Here is a 24,958-nt window from a genome sequence, read left to right as displayed (position 1 = left end):
TAAGTTCAGCCCCGCAGTACGTAGAAAAACTAGCAGAACATTTTACTACTTTTGAAGTGGAAACGAAACGGTATTCATGATGAAAGAATTCAGGTTTACAGGAACAATATTAACGAGCGTCCTACCAAGTCTTAAGGATGTGACTGAACCAGGATCAAACAGTCCTGATGAGATTAAGTCACCTTTGAGTCTGTTTTACTTTGATTGTTTACTCTTCATTTAATGACACAGAGAACTACAGTACATGAGATTTACATGTGCTTTAAACTTGAATGGGACACACCCCTGAAAATTCAGGGCGTTATGTATTAAACAAATAAATTAGCCCATATACACAAACACACACCCCGTCCATCACACATGTTCCTGACGCACCAACACAAACCAACAGTGCATAATTAATGATTAACCTACATGGCCTTTATGGAGAGGGGCAAGGTCCAAGGAGTGTATCAGAGGAAATACGTCAATGTTTTAACAAAAACTCTAAAGGTGACCAAAAAAAAAACTTCAGCTTCAAGATAAGCCAAGAATGTGTGTAGCCCTAGATGGAAATCACAGTTACATTATCTGCAAGTACACAGAAAGTGTCTGTAGAGGAGAAGGCAGGGCTGGAGAAATGAAACAGACTGTGTTGTTCAGGATGAGGGTTTTTTACCTGATGCAGCTGTAGCACTAACTATAGTAGGTCTGGGAAGGAAAGAAGCCTAATAGAGGGAAACAACTAACAGCAAAGCTAATAAACAATCAGTTCAGCCCTTGTGTTAAAAAAAAATTTAACTCATGAAATATTTCCACTCACAACTGCTGCCATACCTTTGCAGGATCTTAAGAGAAATAATATATTTTGTCTTGACATCTGTCACTCTGTTTACCTTTGGTTTCTTGCCAAACAGCCACAGTTTGTTCTTGGTCCGGCTCATAGCGTGTTTTGGGTCAGGTCGTGGCCCCGGGGCTCCATCTCTCTCTCTGTCTCCTTTGGGAGTGTTGCTGATAGTCGCGTCTGAACCTGTCCTGTTTAGATTCTGACTGTAGTCCTCGAAGGGAAAGTCACCGGGAGGTTCAAAGCCGGACTTAAATGACTCCACGACAATAGCTGAGTCCTGGAAAGAAGGGACAGACAGAGACATGAGACTAAGAGAGGAGAGAGACACTAAGCACGTAAAAGCGGCTCTCCAATGACCACCCATCTTTCCCCTCTTCATTCTCTAGTACATACCCTTCGCTCATCAACAGCTTTGGCGGCAGAAACCATTCCTTCTAGACACTTGGAGATGATGGGAATAACCTTTCTTTCTGCTTCGGCAAAGCTCCGGTACGTCTCTCCAATCTTCACCGTCCGACGTTCGTCCATGTCCTGCAGTTTCTGTGACAGACCAGAGGAAACGGATTACACAGGAGTAACAAGCTAATGTTGCTTTGTTTACACTGGCACTTTTACTAGCTCCTTCACAGGTAAACAACTTGTCACTGCTACCAGATCATTTCCCCAGACACTCTACCCACTAGATATATTAGTAATGGTTGACATGAGACAAGTTAAACATTTAATGGGGCCTTTATCCACAGCAGCCTCTAAACATGATACTGGTTGAAGTGAAGAATGCCAATATATTTCAACAGTACCACCTTAATTCCAAATGCTAAAAACACTTTGTAGAGGGTGAACATTTGAGCACTACTGGTGCTACATACCTGAGGCAGTATGCAACAACAGATTTATTTAATCAGGGTCAAAATTTAAAGCACATGTAATAGAGACATCTGCTATTTATTATTGATGTTATGTAAGAAGAGTAGTGGTGTCACATATTATTGAACTTTTTAATTTTATTCACTTAATGGAATCATGATTTACAAAAAGTCATTTAAATGTCAAAACAAATTAGATCAAAACTTAAGAAAATACTCTCAAGGGCTCACCAAATCAAATTTAAGACAGATACAACACAATCACTATTATACACAAAAGTATGGAAAATAATGGTGAACGCCAGTTGGAAAATTTGACCTAGAAGTAATTACAGTAAACAATTCAGTGACTTCTTACTACATCTTTTTAAGAGTTTAGCATGGCCTGGTCCTTGAAAAGCAGCAAAAAGCAACTCAGGCCAAACATTAATGTGACTCTAAAAAATAACATGTGGTTTACCTTGAAGATGTTAGGTATGGCGTTATTGAAATGTTTCCACTGCTCTGCATTAAAGTTCTGTAGCTGAGCAGCGTACTCGTTCTTACTCTCATCAGCCATGTGAGTCCGCAGGTAGAACTGGGCTTTGGCCTAAACAGTTACATAAAGACAAATGTTATATTCACATTGGCTGATCCTGAAACAACCACAAGTCTGCCTAGAGCCCAATGTGAGCACACAAAAAGGGACAAATATTGTTACTGTGGTCCTTCTACACTTACAGTGTACGTGACATGAGATCATATGTTTATATAGACAGCAGCTGATCTAAAACAAGGCTGACTCCACAGATTTGGTGACTTTACTTCGATTTGAAACCGTTTATTTTTCTAAAACCTCTCTATATCCATCAGGTCTAATTATACAGTGAGTGTGTGGTAAAAAGAGCAACAGTATAATTTCATAGGCACCAATTATACACTAGTAACTGAAGTAAAACAAGTAGGAGGTATGAGGGCAGTGAGATAAAGTTAGTCTTTTTATTTTTATTTAACTCTGATCATGTAATAAAACTGTTCAAACTTGGCCATAGCTCATCTCATGCTTTCCTGTCCTTTATTTTCACTCATAATGAAAAAAGCTTACAGATCAACACATAATGACACTAGTTGTGTTGCAGATGGGAGCATCCTACCTTCTCCACCTCAGATTTTGTGGCATTGATGTCGTTATCTAACCGCTCGTAGGTCACCTGGGACTTCTCTGCTTCCCTACACTCTCTCTCAAACTTCCTTTTACTCTTTAAAAAAAAAAAAAAAAAAAAAAAAGGAGAAAGGAAAAAGAAGGAAGACACAGTTGAAAGCAAAACAAGAACCAAAAAACATACTAAGCAATCTGGGAACTATAATGCACTCACTTTATTTAGTGTGATTTTCAATGAGCTTGGAGAAAATAAAACAAAAAATATATATGTATATATGTGCAAGAGGAGTAAAGGAGCCAACGAGGGAGAGGAGGAGATGAATCAGACACAGTGAGATAAGTTTACTTCCTGCCAGTCCATCTGGGTTACATTAGCAGTGAAGAAAACACTGAATGAACGAGACATTACAGTCCAGTCATTGGGTAGTTCACCATTAAAGTCATGCAGGCCACACACTGAAACACTCTGAGTCAGATGTGTCCCAGCAAAGCAACTGTGCCTACAGGCTAAAACATGTGACAGGACATGTATTATTCAAATATTTAACAAGCAGCAATTAGCTTTATAGCTCTTAAGAAACTGTGGTGGTTAATTTTAAAGTCTTGTGAAGAGCAGATCGTTAAGCAAATTAGATGACCTCAGAATGAATAAATGGACTCTCTCTCTCTCTCTCCCTGGAGCCTTTTAGGAGCTAAAATGAAGGGTCAAATGTGGCACATAGGATTTGATTTGATTTGGGAGGGGATGGTACTCTCTGGTGGTTGGGTGTGTGTTTGTCTGTCTGTGTGGGTGTGTTTCCTGGTCCAGGCCCCTGTCCCTGCAGACTGGGACATTTGCCAGAAGAAGAAAAGGACAGTGCTGTCTTTTCACAGTCAGAAACTAATGTTTAGCTGATTATAATTTCAACAGAAAACTAGAGAGAAATACTCTTCCAATATAAAAATGACATGTTTGAGGCGCATATGTATTTGTCCAGTCGTTCTTTTGTTTGCATTTCTTGCATATCATGCGCAAACAATTGTGAGTGCAGCTGTCTGTCCCCAACAATATTTACACTAAACACTTCATTTACTTCCCTCGTCACTTACATTGTCCATCTGTTTCCAGCAATGATCCAAATACTGCTGGGCCTTCCTGCCCTCCTGTAGATGCTGCTCGTTTACACACACACACACACATTTACAGAGACACAGAAAAATACATGTAAATATATAACTACACATTCATATGGACACACACAGAATGATAGGACTGAAACTATTTGCGTCAGTTACATCGTGTAAACAGTAACAACCCACTAGAAAATAAATGTGCCGAGGCCACAGCCACAGATTTACTACAGTCCAGTGACTGAAGCAGTAAAGTACCAAATCGAGATTTAACTACACTGAAAGTGGAAGATTTGCATTTTGACAACACGTTTCATTACATAGATGACATATTTATAATTTGACAAAACAATCCCAACTCTAGGTTTAATCTCCATCACACACAGAGGAGGTGGTTTGCCCAGCTGCGATGGACATGGATCTGTCCACGTGCTGATGGTGACTCTTATGTGACTAAAAGAACAGAAAATGCTGATAAGTGTAAGTGGCCCTGGAGCTTTCCAAACTACTCTTTTGTACATTCAAAATTGTATTTTTGTTTAAAGAACTATGCTTTAAGCTTGTGCTGCAATTTAAACATTTGTGGGCTAATATTTGTGACATACCATCTTCCAGAGTGCTTTTGTTTTAAATCTCTAACTAAAGAGAGCAAGTTGATGACGACACTTGGGGACAAATACACAAACACTTGTAATGGTCTGACAGGTGACTGAAAAAACAATACTGTTATGGGACAGATAACAGGAAAGTCTACATCCTTATATGGAGGACGAATCCTATGCAGGGTAAAAACTAATATGTCCTACAGAGAGAGATGAGGCTCCGACCCAGCTCAGATGACATTACAATCATTAAATGGAATTTATTTTATTATTCCTCAACAAGGAAGGACCAGCATGTTTCTAAAAAGCACACTGCCCATCTCAAAACAAACACCAGCTGCCCTGAATCCATCGACGTCACATTAAGTCCATACTCGTGGCCCTGGCAGGATTCAGACATTTGATTTTATCCCCAGCATGTAGATTGTTGCCTGTGGGATTGTTCTACCATTTGCATTCAAGATGCGCTATATGCACAACTTCAGCATCAAAATCCATCTGAATGCATCTCTATATGACAAGTCTGATTACAACACGCACCTTAAATGGAAATTTAATGGGATATATGATGGATTGCTATATAGCACAACACAATAAGAGGCCGTTGTTCTTCCAAAGCATGTGGATTTTGTACTTTGAGCTTATGGCATCAGCAGATGGTGGAGGAAGTAAAAGACAGATGGTTAACAGCACATCCAACATATTCTTCCTCTTGAGGAAAGCCAAACAGAAAACAAATGCACATGTGGCAACACAGAGGATACAGAGGGCAGACAGCAACATCCGTTTATGACAGGAAGCAACTGGTTTTCTGGGGAATTGTAGTCTTAATTGTCAATAGATGCAGAGGAAAACCAATTACGATAAACCCAATGTGTCGCTTTTATCGAATAATTTGCAGAGAACAGTGAAGTCTGGGCTTTCTAGTGTACTTACGTGCTTCCTCTCAGCTTTGAGGTCTTGGCTGTACCTCATCAGCTCTCCATACACTTTATGTGCCATCTCCTCTGCCACCACCTCCCTCTGCCCAGCATAGTCATTGAGCTCATTCAGTATGGAGTAGAACGACAGGCATGATGTGAACCTGCACAGCAGAAACACATTCAACATGTACAAATGATGAACTCTACATACTGTACTTCCTCTCTGGTCTGATGCCAGATGTATCTGCTGTCATGCACAGCAAGAGTCCAAGCTAAACAACACAAAAAAAAAAAAACAACTGATGTGTATAATGTGTGGCAAGAGAAAAACTAAATACATACTCTAAGTTCACAGGATGTCTTCAGTGCACTTCAGCCCAATTAAACTCTTAAACTGCTAAATTTGATGATGAACAGAATTTGTGGAACCACACCAAACCCACTGTCAGACATTATTCACAGCAGAGGTCTTACAGTCTGCAGACATAAAATAACTTAAAAGCAGAAAGATTAGAAACGCAGACAATGCACAGACTCTACCCACCTTGGCTCCTCATCCTTAGAGCGTTTTGGACAATATTTCTTCACCAAGTTCCTGATAGAAAAGAAAGAGAACCAAACAGAGATATGTTTGATATTTTAAGCCTGGTAGAGACACAGGTAAACAGACAAGACAGGGTCCATATATAATTACATATGAATAAAAAAGTTAAACAAGTCCATTGCCTCAGGCTCTGCCAATACCAACTGCAGCAGAGCAGCATGTTAATGATTTAACAGACTAGAGGAATGTATGTGGGTGTGTATGTGAGGAGAAGTCTTTCTGTCTGATTAATTGATAGATCTGAACCACATGTATTGTGAAAACATTACACAGAGTTGCATCTTTCACCATTCTTCAGATGTGTGTGTGTGTGTGTGTGTGTGTTGAAGAGATTCCGCCTATTTGAAAGCACACACCAGCAGCAAGTGGGACTCCTGACCACTAAATGATTACTGGGTTTTAGTTTGTAAACTCATCTCAACAAGCACTGCAACAATAGCCTTAAAAAAAAAAAAAAAAAAGATGTTTTATCAGTCACCTTGTTTTCTAAGTCATTTCCAGTGTGTTTTGGTAGTAATGGCTGATATTGTTACACCCATATTTGAACTTTATGTGTGCGTGCATGTCTGCGATCAAGCTGTCCAAAGCTTCCCAACACTAATAGCAACACCAACTACTAAGATATCAGCCTGAAAATTGTGTGAGAGCAGCACCTGGGATGCTTCATGAAGACCTTTACTTCAATCTAGTGTTCCTCTATCCATTCCAATACTTCCTGTTCTGCCACAGACTATTAGTTTCCACCCCTGTGCTTAACTTTGAGTTTTTTTTGGTGCATTTACTCTGTACTAAAGGATCTTCCAATATATACAGTAACAAGGCAAAGAGACAAAAATAGAGTAGGATTGCGTCTCCTAAAAGCCTTGGCGTTGATGTTAGCCTGACAACAGGGGCATGTCCTCATAGATTTTTTTTTTTTTGTTTGTGTGTCTGTACCGTAGCTGCTTGGCGTAGTTTTGCTCTATGTCCAGCCGTTCCTTCACAAACTTTGCATAGCGCTCCAGGAAGTCGATGCCCCACTGAGTGTGTTTGTCCAGATTATCAAACTGGTCCTGAAGATGAAAAAAGGGGAAAAGTGAAGCAGGAGGCCAAATTAAACAGGGAAGTTGGAATAGTGGGAATTAAATTCAGGGTTATATGACTCCGGAGCCTGAATATATCTCTATTCAGTTATACAAATAAAACAGTTCCTCCTCTCAGTAGCCCAGAGGTAAGTGTTTCTAGTCTGCTGTGTACACATGTAAGCACACATCTCCCTTATTAATATCACTCTAATCTGAAAATAGCATCATGAAAACGCAATTCAGGGAATCAGTTATGTCAACAAGACAGTCCTGTTATTAAAGGAGGCAGGTGCAGCTCATTGGTTTCTTAAACCTGAATTGTCCAGACAGACCAGTGATCAAATCTGGATTTTTCCAGTTGCAAGCCCATATGCTGATTTTTAGGCCACCTGCCCACCAGCAAACAACAACCCTGAAAGAAATAAATTAAGCACTGATAGAAGAGAACGCAGAAAAAAAGCTACTCTGAGCCCACTCCTGATAAGCCAAATGTTTTCTCATCTTTTATTTAAAGCATGAAAACCAGATACCTGAGTTCAGACCTGCAACTTTCTCAGTTACCACACAACAAACTAAATGGTGTTGATTATCCAGTAACCTACCTACCTTCCTACCTTTTAACTGTGGACTTCTGCTTTTCTCTGGGTCAACACAGATCAAGGCCTGGCCTCAGAAACTGTTTGCTCACTTATGATGAGATGAATCCTGGCAAAAACTGTTTTGAGCAATAAATGTAAACGTAGCAGAGCCTGTTGATAATATTTCTGTTTTAGACAATCAACAGTGAGAATTAGCAGTTTCTGAAACAAAAACTGAGCCTAAAAATTAGCAACAGATTAGCCATAACCCCATCACTTCTTTGCACTCTTTTTGCAGTCAGTGCAACCCCTGCTCATGAAGCCCACCGTGAGTGATTTAATGCAGCATTGGTGGGTCATATTTCCACTGTGATTTAAGGGAGAACATTTGTCTAATTGAAAAACAGAAAACAGAGTGCCTGTACGCCAAAAACAGCCATCTGTTGAATAATATGCTGAATAAATAAAAACACAGACAAACACAAAGACCTCAGCATGTACAAACTAAACAGTGACAGGGTGAAACATGGGCTGGCAGATGAAACAGCCATTCATCTCTACAAGGCCTAATGCCAGTCTTTAGCAATAAGAAAGACATTTTAAAAGATCTGTGGTGCAAACAATTAACTAGTGTCAAGCTGCCAAATAGCTGCATATTTTCTAGTAAAAACACAAACATTTTGTCCCAATGAGATGCAGCCAAGCTGTGAAACAGCAATACACAAAAGCAGCTGCTGCTCTGCAAGACGTTACACAGAATCACAACAGTTGATACTTGGAACTGCTTCCTGCCAGACTGGCTGCTTCTGGTAAAATGCCCACCAGTCTGTCCCTTACCAGCCTGGCCTACTTATACGCCTGTGCACCTCACTTTAGCCATCGTCTCTGCCTGCGGTTGCATCAGCCTGTGTGACGGTGTCTATGAATAAGTAATAGAGTATGAGCTCATCCTGGAGTTTGTGGCAAGCTGAGCACAGACTGGCTCGCTGGGGAAATGACAACATCTCTGGGCTCCTGCACACTGAGCTCACAGGGAGAAAACATGGCTAAAGCAGAGCTGATTGAATCTGGGAGCTACAATCTGGTCTGTGGTCAGTAACCGATGCTGCAGCACCTGCACGGTAACGGACACTTTCTATTCAGACTGTCCAGTGTCTTTTTCTTTGAAATTCAGGTCTCCCAATCTAATGTGAGATAACAGAGAGCAGCTACTCCCAGTGCAATAACTATCCATTGTACTCCTTTATAATCCATCTATAAGTGCAATGAGCAGACAATTAGACATACAGATTATTAAAATTTGGTTTCTAGTCTTTGCCTGGTGCAAATACCTGAAGTTTAGTTATGGCAATTAAAATACATATAAAAAAATAATACATTCTTAATACCCTTAAACAAGCCTCATCCTCAGCTTTATCCAGTGCAGTATCCAAAAAGGTAAACATTTATTTAAAGAAAAAAACTACTTCTACTTAGTTAACAGTGTGGTTCACTTGGTTGTTCATTAACCAGAAAACACACAAATATGCTTAAAGGAAACACATGCACCACTAATAAACCTACAGTATGTACAAAATTAATGACAATGAAAATGCTACATATAACTAAAATACATGTTTGGATTTGGCACCATACCTACCTTTATTCAAAACCACAGTTCATTGAATGAAATTAGATTTATTTCATGGTGATCATTTTTGTTAGAGCTGGAGTTTTAGTGATTTAAAAAAAAAAAAAAAAAACACACACACAGGGAAGGTTATTTTGTAGGCTGCCAGTCCTTTTCAGTGCCCGTCCGTCCTGAAAGGAAGTTTTTAAAAAATGTCAAATATAAGGTCTTTGCAGTAAAACTCAATAACAGCAGCTGATAAACCACTGCTAGATTTTAGCAAACTGATGCCTAATTAGACACATATCTCTGAGACTAGCGGACAATACCGTTTCCTTCCTACATTCAAAATGGGTCACATGGATTACTGTTGCATCTCGCACTGACAAAGCCACTACACTGCTTTAATGAGCTTCGATCTCAGGGTGGGAATGAATTAGTCGTTTAGCTCCCATGTGAGGAGGGCAGCAGACACCCTGTGTGGAGATTGTATTATGGAAACACCATCGCTTGTACACGGTGGTAACCAATCGGATGGCCCGACTGCACTCCTCCAGCCAATCAGAGAGCCAGACAGCCTGGGTGCATTCCATGAGCGAACACGAGGTTAATTAGCATAGAAAATGCTGGTAGGACAAAAGACTAATTACACACTGTGGCATTCCAGTGCAGAGCATAACACACCCACACATACGCACACATGCACACGCATGCACACACTTGTGCACACATGGCAGAGACTGGGTGGGAAATGTCAGCTTGTCTGAAACACTGGCATCAGTCTGGGGAGCCCCAGGCTCAGTGCACTCTGTGTTTACTGCGATTGTGTTCATCTTCCTCGAAAACAACCAGAGAAAGACGGTCTTTTCCAAGAACATGGAGACAGTCGGTCGGTGTAGTGTGTGTGTGTGTGTGTGTGTGTGTGCGCGCGCACTCCAAATTCTAAAGAGAGTGCGAGGGAGAAGATTGGCATTTGGAGAGCGATTTTAAGAGGGGAGGTAGAAAAAACAAGAGGAAAGTAGGAAGAAAATTGGGCAGAAGAACAGACCTGTGTGCGATAAACCTTCTAAAGCCCCGTTAGGACAGGAGTTATTTCCCCAGGGGAGGTGGAGTGATTTTAATATTACCTGCCCTGGTCTGTGATTTTATTCCTGTCTGGAGTTTGTACGTGGTAATAACTACATCCAAAATTACCTCTGTCTGTTTTCAGCAGACTTGCTGCTCCTCATGTAATTTAACCCAGTCCAGAGCAAAATGTTTTAACATGGATCATCTTTGTCCTACATTTTAAGTCAGTACAGAGTAAAATTCAACTTTTGCATGAAAATGGATAAAAGACAAACATGTTTTACAAATGTGATAAACAAAAACACCAACATTTGGGAACTTGGGAACCAATATCACCCCATAAGATCATCCAATGGGATACTGTACATATAGAATCTCATATACACCATAAAATATACAAAATATGTAATATAATAAAATATAAAGTCCAATTCATAGTTTTCACTTGAATGCTCTCAAATGAACACACATTCAGATTAGAGGTCGACCGATATGGGTTTTCTCTGGCCAATGCCGATATTTAGAAATCAGGCAGCCGATGGCCGATATATGATGCCGATTCTTTTGGCCGATTTTAATTTTCCCCCTTCATCTCACAAGGTATAAAAGTGCCCAGGAATAAAAAGTTTATTATTGTTATGTTTGTAGTAATGGAGCTTTTTCTGCTCCCATGCTCAGCAACTTCTGGCAGCCACTTGGCCTTCCCTGATGTTGGCTGAGTGAAATACTGCCATACTGGGTTCAATTTCTTTTCAGCCATCAGACTATAATTCACTATAATTATTTAAAAAAATTAAAAAAAAATACAAGATTTGTCATTTTAAACAAATAATTACATTATTCGATGCACATCACAATCCTAATATGTTTAGGAGAAAAAACAGGATCGATTTATTGCAGGGTCCTGATCCTTATGTTTGTTGACAGACCCTGCTATAATTCAAAGGGCCACAGTCAAAGAATATACATAAACAAATATGTGCAACAAGTAATTTGCATGTGATAGTAGAAACGCGCAGTTCAGACCAAACTTCAGGCTAAAACGTAAAACGTGCACATTAACTTTCCTCATTAAAAGTGTATTTTGTGGTGGGAGCATCGTGCACGTGTGTCGGACGCACAGACACATTTATTGAGGAACCTTATCCTGCGTGTTTTACCGAGAATATTCGTCTGAATTTCACACGTTTCTACTTTCGCATTTGTTGCACACATGACGCTCAGCGTCAAGTCTAATACGCTACAATGTGATTACGCGGTGGAAACGAAAGGTTTCCCCCTGCCGTCATTAGCTGAAGCCATTTGTGTGTATGCGACTTTAATAATTTAGCCGCTGGGCTTGTTAGCATGTTGTGGTACCTGTGCCTACAGCCTGAAGTACAGCTCGCTAACAATACAGACCAGACAGTCGCTCTACAAAAGTAGCTTCATAATCAACCAATGAAATGTATATGGCTAAATGAAAAACGAAAGAGAAGTACTTCATTACCGGTTCTGGACGTTTTTCAACTCACTGAACAACCTGCTTGTCGCAACACGTCTTCACGTGCTCCACAACGACGCCTAACTGGTCGCAGACGTGCCTGCCTATAAATCTGCCGATTAATCAGCTCGGCCGACAGATTGGTCGACCTCTATTTCAGATGCACTTACAGTCCAGGCTATGCACATATCACCAATATCTTTATATTCAACAACTAAGTGGCCTGAGAGTACAGACGGAGGTTTCAGCAGGCAAGCACAGTTTATACCTGTGTGTATTTCTGACACACACACACACACACTTTGCTCTTTCCTTGCTGAGAACATGTGGATTTGAAAACACTTGGCTTTGTTGCTACAAGGTTGTTGTGCTGAAAAGTCGCCAATTTCCATCTATGGGCAAAACAGACATCCATCCCCTCACCTCACTGCAGGCAGGAGGATCAGCCAGCTCCTTTAACTGGAGGCTTAGACCTTACTGTGCTTTGATCACTGACTGCTCAGAGCATTTAACTGATTTTATCCCACAAGCCTAATTCTATGTTCCAGGTCTGACTAATGACCACATGGGCAGGTTTTTAGTTTCTGGTCTAAAAATCAACAGAATAATAGTTAAAACACCCAAATATAGATTTAGACTTACAACTAACATAAATCAAACACCTATGCTGGACTGAGCTATTGTCTGTGACTTTCATGCAATCCAGTGGGTAAGCCATTAACAATTTGCGGGTAGTTTTATTTACTAAAAGAAGCTCCAGGAGGTGACGCATTAGCATCAGTGTTTGTGAAACTGTGGTTTTACTTTACTTTATCAGTGTTGAAAAATAATTTTAAGAACTTACAGTTGGTGTACAGCCTAAGATACACAGCAAGCCATTGTCCTTCTTAACGTTTTTTTTTTTTTTTTTGCTTTTGGTATAATTCTTGCTTATAGCTGAAAATGGGACAGCAAGTAATTACTTTCATCAATCTTTAGATCAGCTTATTGATTAATCAGTTAAAGGCTGAGCCTGAGGTAACATCTTCAAATGTTTTCTCCAACCAACTGCTCAAAACACAGAGACATTCAATTTAAATAACAAAAAAAGTGTTTGGACATTTTTACCTAGAATATGACTAGAACTATGTTACAATTATCCCAGTTTCCTGGTGATCAATTCATTGAAACTCAATGAATAAATCACAAAATTAACCTGCAACAAATGTTATATTAAGTTAAATTAGTAAAAATGTTATCTGAAGGATAAAGATCAGCTGCTTTTGGAGATGGCCTTTTGTTAATAAATTAAGCAATAATAAAAAAAATAATTGCAATAATTTTGGTTTTGCTTTTGGGATGATCCACCTGCAACCTAGACAACTTTGTTTATGTCTGACGCAGCTCTGTCTCCTCAGTGCTAGTTGCCTATTTTGTTGGTGTTAAACGCAGCTAAGTGGTACTGAACCTAACAGGACCTATGTTGGTAGAAGTGATGGTAATTGAATTATTTCAGCATTAAGATCAGTTTTAATTAGCTGTTCACACTGTTTTATCTACACCCTATAAACACCATTTGTTCTGCCCTGCAGGATCTCTTTACAGGTCCTTCCTTTCACTTAATGGAAATAGAAACTACTGATTGCAAGACTGTGTGGCCCTACACAAACATGCACCTACTTGGCTTTCCACACAAACTGTAGAGGAACAGTATAATTCATGGAAGTTCAAATTATAACTAATTTCTGCAGATTAAAATGAATCAGAATGAATCACTGAGCCGTTTCTCTTCAGTAGACAGTCAATCCATTAGTTTGTACATTAAAACTTAAATCATAGTTATTTTGTATAGTGTACACACAAACTGAGCCAAATGGGTCCAAAAGTGTTTTTTTAGCCATTGTCAGATGTTTGTTTACATCAGTTGAGGGGAATCACTAGGTGCTCCTCCCTCTTATGTAATAGTAGGAGTGTTTGCTTCTCAGTCTGAACTGCTTACTGTGAGGATGGAGGATTATCTCATAGTACACTGAATTACACCTCACTAACAGCTGTGCAAACAGTTAATCTGTTTCAGATCACAATCATGGATACGTTAAATTAGCACAGTCAAAGCTAAGTCACTGTATCAGCCATAAAAAGCTTGTATTACAGTAATCTTTCTGCACAGATTGCCAATTGTGTGCTTTTTTGTGATGGGTACAATAGGAAACTGTGTTCATTATGTTTCAGCAAACACAATTTCAGGGAAGACATCAAAACTTTCCTATATCCCAAAAGGAACACAGAAGGAAAAACACTGCGACTGCTAATAAATACCTTAAACAGAAATGCTGCATCAGTTTTAACAGTGAAACTCATTGGCAACTGAAAAGTTGTAACAGATGTTGGCTGAACAGGTCAACAGTGGTCAATTCCATGGTTTTCCCTTCACAATAACATGCTAACGAGAAAAGCAGGTCCAGCTTTCCTCAGAAACATATTTGGCAATAACTTTTCATTGATTAACGCTATAAAGGTTTTTATCAAACTAAAGTATCACATGTTTTCTAGTTTCCACTTCCTGAATGTGAAAACTTGCTGCTTTTTTAGATCTTTTTATCACTGCAAACTGAATAGCTCAGTTTGCAATCTGTTGTTGCCTGGCTGCTGGGCAAATCAAGCTGTTTGAAGACAACCTGTTACAAGAATGGAAATAACAATTGGCTTTTTTCACAGTTTTCTGCCATTTTATAGACTAAAAAAAACTTAATCAAGTTGTAGCCCTTCTCTGGAAAGGAGTGTGTTGCCATGTGGTGTCTTTTGCTTTCAGAGCAAGATTCATACAAAAGAACCATCAGGAATGTAATACTACAATCCAAGCATCTTCCAGATGAAGGGATGGCTCACCCTTCACCCCGACTACTGTACAGTATGTGTCTATTTTCAATGACTCAAGTTTCAACCATCTCTAAACACAGATGAGATGTGTCTGGAGGTGGTGTTGTCCAAGTCAGTTAAAGGTTAACCCAACCCTGCACCAGGAGTCTCTGGTCCACTGAATAACCACCACAGGCCGATTTTTTCTGCAAGACTTATCCAGAACATGCTGGCTTCTGACAAAACGTAGTCTGACCTTAAATCATCCGGCATTGGTGGGGTTACTGTAACCATTTACCATTCTTTAGTTAAAAAAAAAAAAAAAAAAAAAAAAAAAAGACTTTTTTTTTGTCAATTGTGGGGTTCACAAGTTATAAAGACACACACACACACACACAAAAAGGCAAAATGTCACTAGAGTTTCTGCTTTCTCCACGCTTACAATATAATCCTACTGTAAAAGTGCGAGTGTCAGGAGGGACTCTAAAGAGAGACATGCAGAACGCACGTGTGTCGTGTTGATAATAAACACGAATAATACCAAGTCATCATCTCCCCTCCTTTTCCACAATAAACACTGCACAGCCAGACACAGAGACACACTGTCTCTCTCCATGTGTTTTACACAAAACAACAGTTGAAGACTCCATATACTCAGGCCAATCGGTTCACAATGTTCAAAGACAACAATACCTGTTAATGACCATTATTTTGCTTTGACTACAATCCACCATTTCCTCTTTACAGAGCCCTAAAGTGTTTTCATATCTTAAACAAACCTAAACTATTCTGGTTATTTTGCTGGCAGTCTTGGTGTATCGGGTGTTTATAGGCCTTCAGCAAATATACAAGAAATCCATGAAAGTGTGGACACGTTGCTGTTAACAGAGTTTAACTTTGTAATTCACACACTGACTGATGTAACATTCTCAATAAGAGACTAGTTTTCCACAAGGCTCAAAGCACAAAAGAAGAAATTCTCAGAGATTTCTTCATGAACATTTGAATAAAAATGCCTATCAATTTGATCTAAAATACAAACAGTAGGGCAGCACAGCAATGCAGTGGTTAGCACTGTTCCGTCACAGTGAGAAGGTTCTGGGTTCAGATCCCATTAGACCCTGAGGCCTTTTCTGTGTGGGGTTTACTCCAGTTTTCTCACACAGTCCAAAGGCATGCAGGTTGGGGTTTGGCTAATTGTTGACTCCAAATTGCGAATTGTGAATGTGTTTGTCTCTATGTGTCAGCCCTGTGACGGACTGATGATCTTTCCAGGGTGTATCCTGCCTGTCTTCCAACGTCAGCTGGGATTGGCTGAAGCAACATTAAACATACCAAAGGCATTATGGCCTTGAGTTAAGGTAATTATACATGAAAATCATGTTTAGTCTCTCAAGGACTTGCAGATAACATAAATAACTGGTGTGGCAATCTGACATCCATTCCTAATACCAAGCGGTTAACTCCAGACCATTCCTATTATATTTAATACCTCTCTGTGAAAACACACACATACACACCTAAGCATTCCTGTCTATGGTTAGCTAGTCAGGTTTCATAGCAACCTGATCTCCTCCATTGTCTTGCTCCCCTGCTGCTTCACAAACTCACCCTGACAGACTGGTTCAACAAGACAGACAGAAAGCAGCAGATGATTTGATCAAGATAGATATTGATTTATCCTAGCAAGCACAGGACACAACCCATTTCCAACATTGAACTATGTTTCCATGTTTGTTCCATGATCAATTTAACATGTGAAATAAGGAAATGTTGACATCAATCCATCCATATTCATTCTTTAGAGGAGACAAGAAGTAAAGCTAAGATCTCTATGCTTTGCAAAAAGTACAGCCCACTGACCCTGAACACAACTGGTTGACTAGTCTGTTGCATTAGACACATCTTAATAGTCAAGTCAAACATATCACTCCCTGTCTTACAAAAAAATGTTCTGTAACAGCCTCAGCCAACAAATACACCAACGCATGCAAATATCTGTCAGTGTCCACAGATCAAAAGAAAAAATGTCTGTCAAAATGGTCGTCAAACCACGAACAAACTGTATTTAATAAATAAATGAATACCGCTTCGTTCTGAGAACAGACTGAATTATCTCAAATATACAAAGTGTTAATATGATAAAGATGCCTGAGTGAACCTTCCAACTCTGATGCTGAGTCACTGAAATTTGAGCAATTCCTGGGAATTTATACAGATTATTTTATAATTGGTCCTTGATTTAACCAGTTTAATATGTCAGCTTCAGTTTCTCCAAAGGTCTATATATTTTTTTGTCTCAGAGACAAAGACTGAGAAATGAAATGTGTTAAATGACTCCCACATACTTTGTTCTTTGCTTCATGTGTAAATGTCAGACATTAACTTTGGTCAGGAGTCATTAGCTCATCTCAGCCTGAGTTTGACCCTACTGAACTTGGCCTGGACCATTTTGTGGGGTCAACCCCGATAAACTCAAGTTTCTCCCAGCAAATTTCCTCAGCCACTATCTGATCCTAACAGGGTGCAACACAGGAAACTGTTGTTATGGACAGAAATGTCGGAGCGTTTTTCATTAAACAACCTTCAGTCTGAGGCTCTTTTTGTGTTTCAGTATGACACCAGTTCATTAAATTACCAGCTTTACAAGCAACATACACATACAGCACAGCTGAATTTAAACATGACAAAGACTAACAGCCTAACAATAATGCACATCTTATATGTGGCACAATAAAAACATAAAGTGTTAATATTCCATCTTCTTGTGCTTTATTAAGGAGGTCTACTGTGTGTTGTAAAATACAACCCGACCATCCTAAGACTGTAAACCCTCAAACAAATAATGGGCAAATCAGCCACTAAGAGCCAGTCTCACACACAGCACATTAACTCAACAACTATTACACAACATTCTGAGTATTAATAGTCTGAGGCTTCACGCTCCATAAACACCAGGCGAGGTCAGCTGCTGAAATGCAGCTTGTAATGATAACTGTTTTATGGCAGCTCACACACAGATTTTGGTTATAAATCAGTAAAAAAATTAATGAATTCATTAAAAACATGGAGAAGTTATTTTCCAATAAGAGCAATTTACCAAATCACCTGTATGCTGTAAACACTGCTGTTGCTGCTCTAGAAACAATATGTTATGTAATAAAAATTAATTCTATTCTGAATGTAATCATTTTTTTCACTATGATAAAAAGAACTGATAAAAGTATTGATAAAATTCCAAACTAATAAGGAATATCAATAAGGGTAGTAGTATTGATTAATATCCTGAAAATTGACATCACTGGTAAAGACAAAAGAATTTAACTCAATGTGAATCCAGTATTGACATACATATCCTGCCAATAATAAAATGTCAGCCTTGACTAAAGTGCTACCAAAATATTGTCTGCTCAGCTCTTTGCTAATGAAAACAAGGAAGGAAAAGGTAAGTGTTGGAGCTGACCAAATCCCAAATTTAACTCAAGCCAGCACTTGTTGCACATGTTACTGGAATGAAGCAATACATGGGATGTGTGTACACACACACACACACACACACACACACACACACACACGGCTAATTTTAGCAGTCTCAGTTTAAGTGATTGTCCACAGTAATAACCACAGAGTTTCCTGTGTGCATATCCAATATGAAAGAACAGGATGTGATGATTACTGTATCTGTTCAACAATCCATTGGGCTATGTCATCACACCATATGTGCAGACACAGACACACACAAACGGGAGAAACAGCTCAGTTATCTTAGAAGAAAAAGGATTCCTATTTTATCTAACCACCAACACACGTGCAATAATACACAGTCAGAGTTTGGTATGAGGCTTCCAGCTGTGTGTGTGTGTGTGTGTGTGGACTGTAACACCTTTTACTCATGCTACCCATGCTGGTTAGTGTGGTTCACTGTAGGCTATGACACTCAGTTTGGGTGCTGTGGGCTGGCACTTATTTTAGACAACAAATGCCTCATAAATGCATTTTTCTCCTCTAGTCTAACTGCTCAATCTGGGACTGGCCAAACAAAAGCAGGTGTTTCATAAACTTCTACGTGTAAACAGGAAACATGTCGGGGTAATGCACCAACACAAACAGGTAGACAAAATATATTACTTCCTCAGTACACTAAGCTAACCAGCTGCTGGCTATAGCTTGATATTTAATAAACATGACAGATTCACAGATGCTGATAAGCCCTACAGATCTGGACGTAAAGTGTGTCTCATATAAGCCTCTAAAAAAAAAAAATGCTTAGTGTTGTCACTGGAATATTCTCTACAATGTTCCCTTACATCCAGTGGAAACATCCTAGCTCGCATTAAGTTAAAATGCATTCAGTGGAACATTTCCTCAGATAAGTCTTTACTATGGTATAATGTAGATCCAGAGAAATGCATGTGGGAGTGAACTGAGTGAGGCATGGTGTCATTTTTTCCCTGTTTAACAGCACACAGACTGGCCGACAGCGAATGTTTGTCATGGATCAACCATTAACTCCATATAACATCAGACTATATTCTTGGGTGTTTTACCTGTCTGGGTTCTCTAATTTTAGCTAGTTGTGTACAGCATTTAAGATATGAGGTCAAATGGGGCATTTAGTACTTTTTTATGAGCTCTATCCATGGGGGACATAAACAACACTGAAGAGTGCCCACCTACTGAGTGCTACCAAATAAATGTTTGCAACTACATAAAACAACATCATGCTTAGAAAAACTGAAAAAGGTCAACATGGTGATGCTTCAGGAGCAAACAAGCAATACCTACATTATCCTATTGACACATTACCACAATGCAAAGTGGTGGGCTGGCTGGCTAACACTTCCGTCCCAGAGCCAAAACCACATGGCTAAACATGAAATGACTTGCCCTTGACTGTAAGAGGGTCATTGTCACAACTGCACTTCCCACTACTGCTACTTTGGCTGTACCTACCTACACCTACTAATTAACTAGAAGCTCTATGAGTTGCTTCTGCTACTGCTACCCCTCATTTAGATGACTTTGTCCATGGGCATTGACCCAGTGTTTCTGTTGCATCCTTGTGAGTAAGCATTTGTACACACTAAGTGGGTTTAAATGAACAATAGTGTGTCTAGACTAGATCAACACAAAGCAGTATTTGTTAAAGAGTGCCCTGGGAGACAATAGTGGTTCACAAAAAGGGTTTAAATGGGTTGACAAATGACTGTAGAAATCTGATTCTTGTTGGAGGCTGCTGTTCCCATCTCATCACTCATGTCTGCAATTTATCCTTGGCTCATCTCATTGAAGATTAAAATTTAAAAAATTTATTATAAAATATTTTGCATTTCTCACTTTTCAGACAATTATATTTCTTCACAGAGAGAGCCAGGTCTGAAAAACATGGTTACCAAACCAGAGTCCGCCTGCTGCTCTGTGTGTTATCATCCTTTATCCAGCCTTCTGACTACCTGATGTATTATAGTCTGGGGTACCCACAGTACTAGGGGGGTAACACTATGTAGTCCATGAACAGGTTACTTAGGTAACCACCAACCCTCCATACTGCAGCCTGTACGAGTGCAAATGAGCAGCATAGAGCTGAAGGCAGTACAGAACAGTTTTAGTGGGCTCTGAAACTTTACCTCCCAAATAAACAGCCTGGGAAAATGCCTGTGGCTAGAATTAACTCTGTCCTCGCAAACAAACAGGTTGTATATCAAAATGGGGGTGGGCACAAAGAAAGGGAAAAGGGGAAAAGAGAGAAGAGAGGTGTTGGGTCTGTCCCAGTTACACTTGTCACATGATTACACACTCCTTTGCACATGATATCTGCATTTATGGTTCTGTTTGTGATTTGTGTCACACTCCTGTCAAATGCCAGTGTTTGTTTATTGACCACATCAGCAGAAAAACACACCCCGGATAGATCAGCATGACTGATAAGCCAGCCTCGTAAAGTTGCTCTCTATTGCTTGAGCACAACGCCAGCTCCTACATCAGCAAAAGACGCCGGAACCCTAAACCCTTGAGATGGTTCCAGGAAGTCCACATTCTGACTCTCTCTGTATTTTTTTAACCTTGAGGTCACAACCCTATGTGGAGTTAGTATGTATCCAGCTAAGGTCACGGGAGATTTCAAAGAGTCTCTGTTACATGTACCATTTATTTTTTTGGTTGGCAAATTGAACTAGAGCTGAAACACTTTCTGTCGATAAACTAAGCAAATAATTTATAGACAATTTGATAAACTCATCTTTAAGTAATTTATCAAGAAAATATGCCACAGATTAGCAAATTCCATCTTTTCAAATGTTCACAATTATTATTCTGTCAAAAAAAAAAAAGTTGTAGCTCTAAACTAAGCATCTTCACGTTTTGGTCTAAAACTAAAAGACTCACTAAATGGACTTTCATGCTGAACTGAATTTAAAAGGTTTATCAATTTATTTCACCTAATCCCTTATTTAAAACAACTGCTGAGGTCATTTTGAGAATAAGGTAAAAACATAGAAAAAAGAAAAAAACACCTCTAATTTTACCATTTAGCCCAATTTAGTTCATAATATCTCAGCTCAGAAAATAGATGAAAACAGCGATCATCACTCATTCAACTAATATTCCTTAATTATCCTATTTAAAGGACCAACTCTCCATGTTGTTAAAGCCAGTTTAACTAAAACAACAAAAACCCCCCCAAAAAAAATGTTCCCATATGTGGCCCCTGGGAGAGATCATTAGTCAAACAGCAGCTCTACAAGATCTATTTAAGGCTCTGTGACATTAAACCATTTTAAAAGACTTCCTATTTTATTTGGGCCTGTGGGAAACCCTTATTCAAAAATGTCTGGGCTGGAGAATTCTGCCTGAGCCCAAGGGACATGAAATTTGGTTGAAGGGGATAAAAGTGGAGAGGAAGAAAAGGTGCAATAATCAATGCAGTTTGTTTCTCACATGAACACACATACAAACAGCAACAACAAAAAGGTGCTTGAGTTATTCTCTCGGCTCCCACACTGGTGGCTCAGGAGCATAAAGGTTCTGTGGAGTGAGCACAAGATCTCTAAACAGGGAACTCAACTATCGACCAGAGATATCGGGTAAAGGTCTTCCTGTTGTCCCTATGTGACAGTCAGCTGGTGCTTTGTGTTTCAGGGTATAAATCACATAGTAATTTATTATGGTGTCTGTAAACAGTGCAGATCACATCAGTGCAGCAGACGTGAGCAGGTTTAACAGCTTGCTGATGTGTTTACTACACAACAGCCGAAGGGCATCAGCTGGAGGGCATCTGCACCCACGTCACCAACTCTACGTTACAGGAGGTTTACCACAGCATCCACAGCATCCACAGCCATGAAGAAAACCATCCCATTGCTGCTGAAGTCAACTAAAATAAGACTGTGAGCAAAATAATTATTAAACTACCAGCTGAGTGTTACAGTAGGGAGTAATGTACCAGAGTTGTTCTGCCCAATGGATGCGGGCAAATAAATATGATCGCTGTTAAACCTGCATGGTCACAAATCCTAACACCCAAGGAACTGTCAATGTTCAGTCTGACAAATACAGTGAAACCCAACTACACTGCATGTATCATCACTTAAAACAAGGGAAGGCAAAAATCTAGAAAAACAGCTAATTTGACAACAAACAAGTTGACCAGGAAGGCAAAATCTGTTGTTGGAGTGGAACTGGACAGTCTGTACGCTGTGGCATCAACTCCATACTGGACAATCCTGCCCACCCACTTCATGAGGAACTGTGGCGAATGGGAAGTTCATTCAGCCACAGACTAATTCCTCCTAAAGCAAAGACTGAGATTCAGGAAGTCTTTTGTGTCCACGGCCATAAGACTATAATTCCCCAATATAAAAAAAACAACGCACAGACGGGATTAATAAATAAATAAATAAATATTCTGCTTCTTCTTCTTCTAATTTATGTTTGTAAAATGAACTAATTTCATGATCTCTAAAACTTCATAACTGCATGGAATTTACTAAAAAGACCCTGTCACCTGTATTTATCCCCTAAATATGGAAATTTGCTTATTTATTATTTTGCACTTTCAAATGTGACAAAAAACATTTTCTAGCCAGAATGCACACAATAGTCTAACATATCCAGAGGAAACAGGTACCAATAACAAACAGTCCTGCTAGATCACAGTAGTCCAAGTTATAGCATGTTAGGCTAGTATACGGTGAATTATATCCTATGCACATTATCCTTTTAAATCTTTGCAGTAAATTATTATGGCTAAGAAAAGGGAATACCGTTAAATATAAAATCTATACTACAGTCTGTGAGTCTGTTTCACAAACAGGCCTGAGAGTGACAGCAGCCAGAGCTTAGTGTAATGACTGGGTTAAAGATTCTGGGGAAAATTCACTAGAAAAACTCCCAACATCCTCCAATTTTCCACATGTTCTTAAGTCTGCATTTTTATCCGGTGGCTAATAAAGTAACTGACTAATAAACAGATGACAGACAGACTGACTCCTGGAAGACAGCACAACACCAAATGCAGCTGCAGCTCTGACCAAAGCCCTGTATCTAGACCAGTCATGATGGAGAGGCCTGGAGCCATTTCTGTCTCTGGTGATTCAGTTTTCACTTCCAGGAAAGAAAATGTAATAAATACTGATGTTGAAACAATAGATGTAAAATATAAATAATAGATTTATCCTTGTGACTGCTATAAAAATAATACTGAATCAGAAGTGAAAAACACAAGTGAAACATCTAAGAACAGACTTCATTCATTCCCAACAAACCACCACCTCCACTGGATTGTTTCTATTTGATGACACCAATGGACAAGTAACTGAGGCCATTTGTATAATATAATTATCCAAGGTGGGATTAAAGAGTTAAAGTAATCTAAGTTCACCTTTTCATGGCAAAGAAAAACACCATCACACCAACAACAGGACACCAGGAAGATCACACCACCAGGTCAGATAACACATGTTGACCCAGTTAGACACACGAGCAACCGGTTCATCCAGGGTCACTGTCTGACAGCTGTACAGGTGTGATTGTGTCCAAATCCAAAAGGAGCTTGACTGCCAAACATCTGTCTTGATGGATACAGCTGTGATCACATCCATAGGGAGGTCATGGAGCGAGGCGATGGGAGGATGAGAGGAAGGAAGAGAGGGAGAGGACAGGAGCAGTGGGGGCAGATTCTGAACAACAGCCAAGAGGAAGAAAGCCGGCAGCTCTGTGTTTCTGTGTGTTAGTACAACTCTCTAGGAACTAAATTAGAGTAAAACAGATTGGTCATTATATATTTCATTTCTTCCTCTTGGTAGTTAATTCCCCCCGTTTGTCACTAACATCCTGTGGTGGTTGATACATCATACATGTAATGTGAGACCTGATTACATTTGAGATTTTACTCATCTCACCATGACATTAAATGTAACAGCTGAAACAAAGCTAACACATGGATTGGGAAGAAGTCCCAGTCTGTACATGCCTAAATAGGCCAGGAAAGAAGTATTAAGTGAACATTCAGGCCAAAAACAGACTTGTGTTTACTAAAAAAAACAAAAAATACAAGGATCTCCACTGCCTTGACAGAGTGGTAATCTGTCCAGCCCCTAAAGGATTAGTGGTAGGCGATGGATGGATCTACACTGATGTTTCAACTGACTGTTGTTTCAAGATGCAGTATAGCAAAGAAATGTGAACAACAGAACCATGACATTGAAGGGCTATCAGAACACAGCTGTTTATAATATTATGAGGGAGGATTTTACAGTTCTGGAAAGTTACCTTAGCAGCAAACATTTTATCTATGCAAGGTTAACAGCTGAAATGTGCTGTTCATATTACAAAGTAAGAAAGTTCACTTTTTTGTATCTGACAGGCTGCAGTAGCACTTTGCCAGATGTCAGCAAAAATCAAGGTGTTGCATAGTATATCATAAGGAAAAGATGACAAGATACAGTAAGTTGGCACAGTAGCTGCCATTTAGCACAGACTGTTAATGTCTGGATGTGTTTAAAACTAGAGGTCAACTGATCGTTCGAGCCGATTAATCGGCCGCTTTTTTTACACATTTTAATTAATCGGCATCGGCCCATGTCGCTGCACATTAGGCCGATTTATAGGCAGGCACATCTGTGACCAGCTAAGCTGATGTTCCTGTCTGCTGAAAAACGTCCAAAACCGGTAAGAAAGTACTGATCTTTTGTTTTTAAGTTAGCCTTATACATTTCATTGGTTAAATATGAAGCTACTTTTGGAGAGC

The 24,958-nt window shown here is 39.5% G+C and overlaps 1 protein-coding gene across 3 annotated transcripts in view; it reads right to left on the bottom strand.

Moving 5' to 3' along the window:
* Nucleotides 1-24,958, bottom strand: part of LOC113139695 (formin-binding protein 1-like) — a 39,403-nt gene that overhangs the window by 8,724 nt on the left and 5,721 nt on the right. For all 3 annotated transcript variants that reach the window (XR_003296569.1, XM_026323095.1, XM_026323094.1), the window contains exons 2-9: nt 7,009-7,124; nt 6,013-6,063; nt 5,482-5,629; nt 3,923-3,985; nt 2,826-2,930; nt 2,153-2,281; nt 1,220-1,366; nt 876-1,103 (exon numbers count right to left, since the gene is read on the bottom strand). Coding sequence is in view for 2 of the 3 variants with exons in the window: in XM_026323095.1 (XP_026178880.1) it covers nt 876-1,103; nt 1,220-1,366; nt 2,153-2,281; nt 2,826-2,930; nt 3,923-3,985; nt 5,482-5,629; nt 6,013-6,063; nt 7,009-7,124 (987 nt within the window). In the remaining variant the exon portion in view is untranslated. The remainder of the gene's footprint in view (nt 1-875; nt 1,104-1,219; nt 1,367-2,152; nt 2,282-2,825; nt 2,931-3,922; nt 3,986-5,481; nt 5,630-6,012; nt 6,064-7,008; nt 7,125-24,958) is intronic.

This window comes from Mastacembelus armatus, chromosome 4 (assembly GCF_900324485.2).
Source record: "Mastacembelus armatus chromosome 4, fMasArm1.2, whole genome shotgun sequence".
Taxonomy (NCBI): Eukaryota; Metazoa; Chordata; class Actinopteri; order Synbranchiformes; family Mastacembelidae; genus Mastacembelus; species Mastacembelus armatus.
This window is presented reverse-complemented; position numbering and strand designations above follow the sequence as displayed.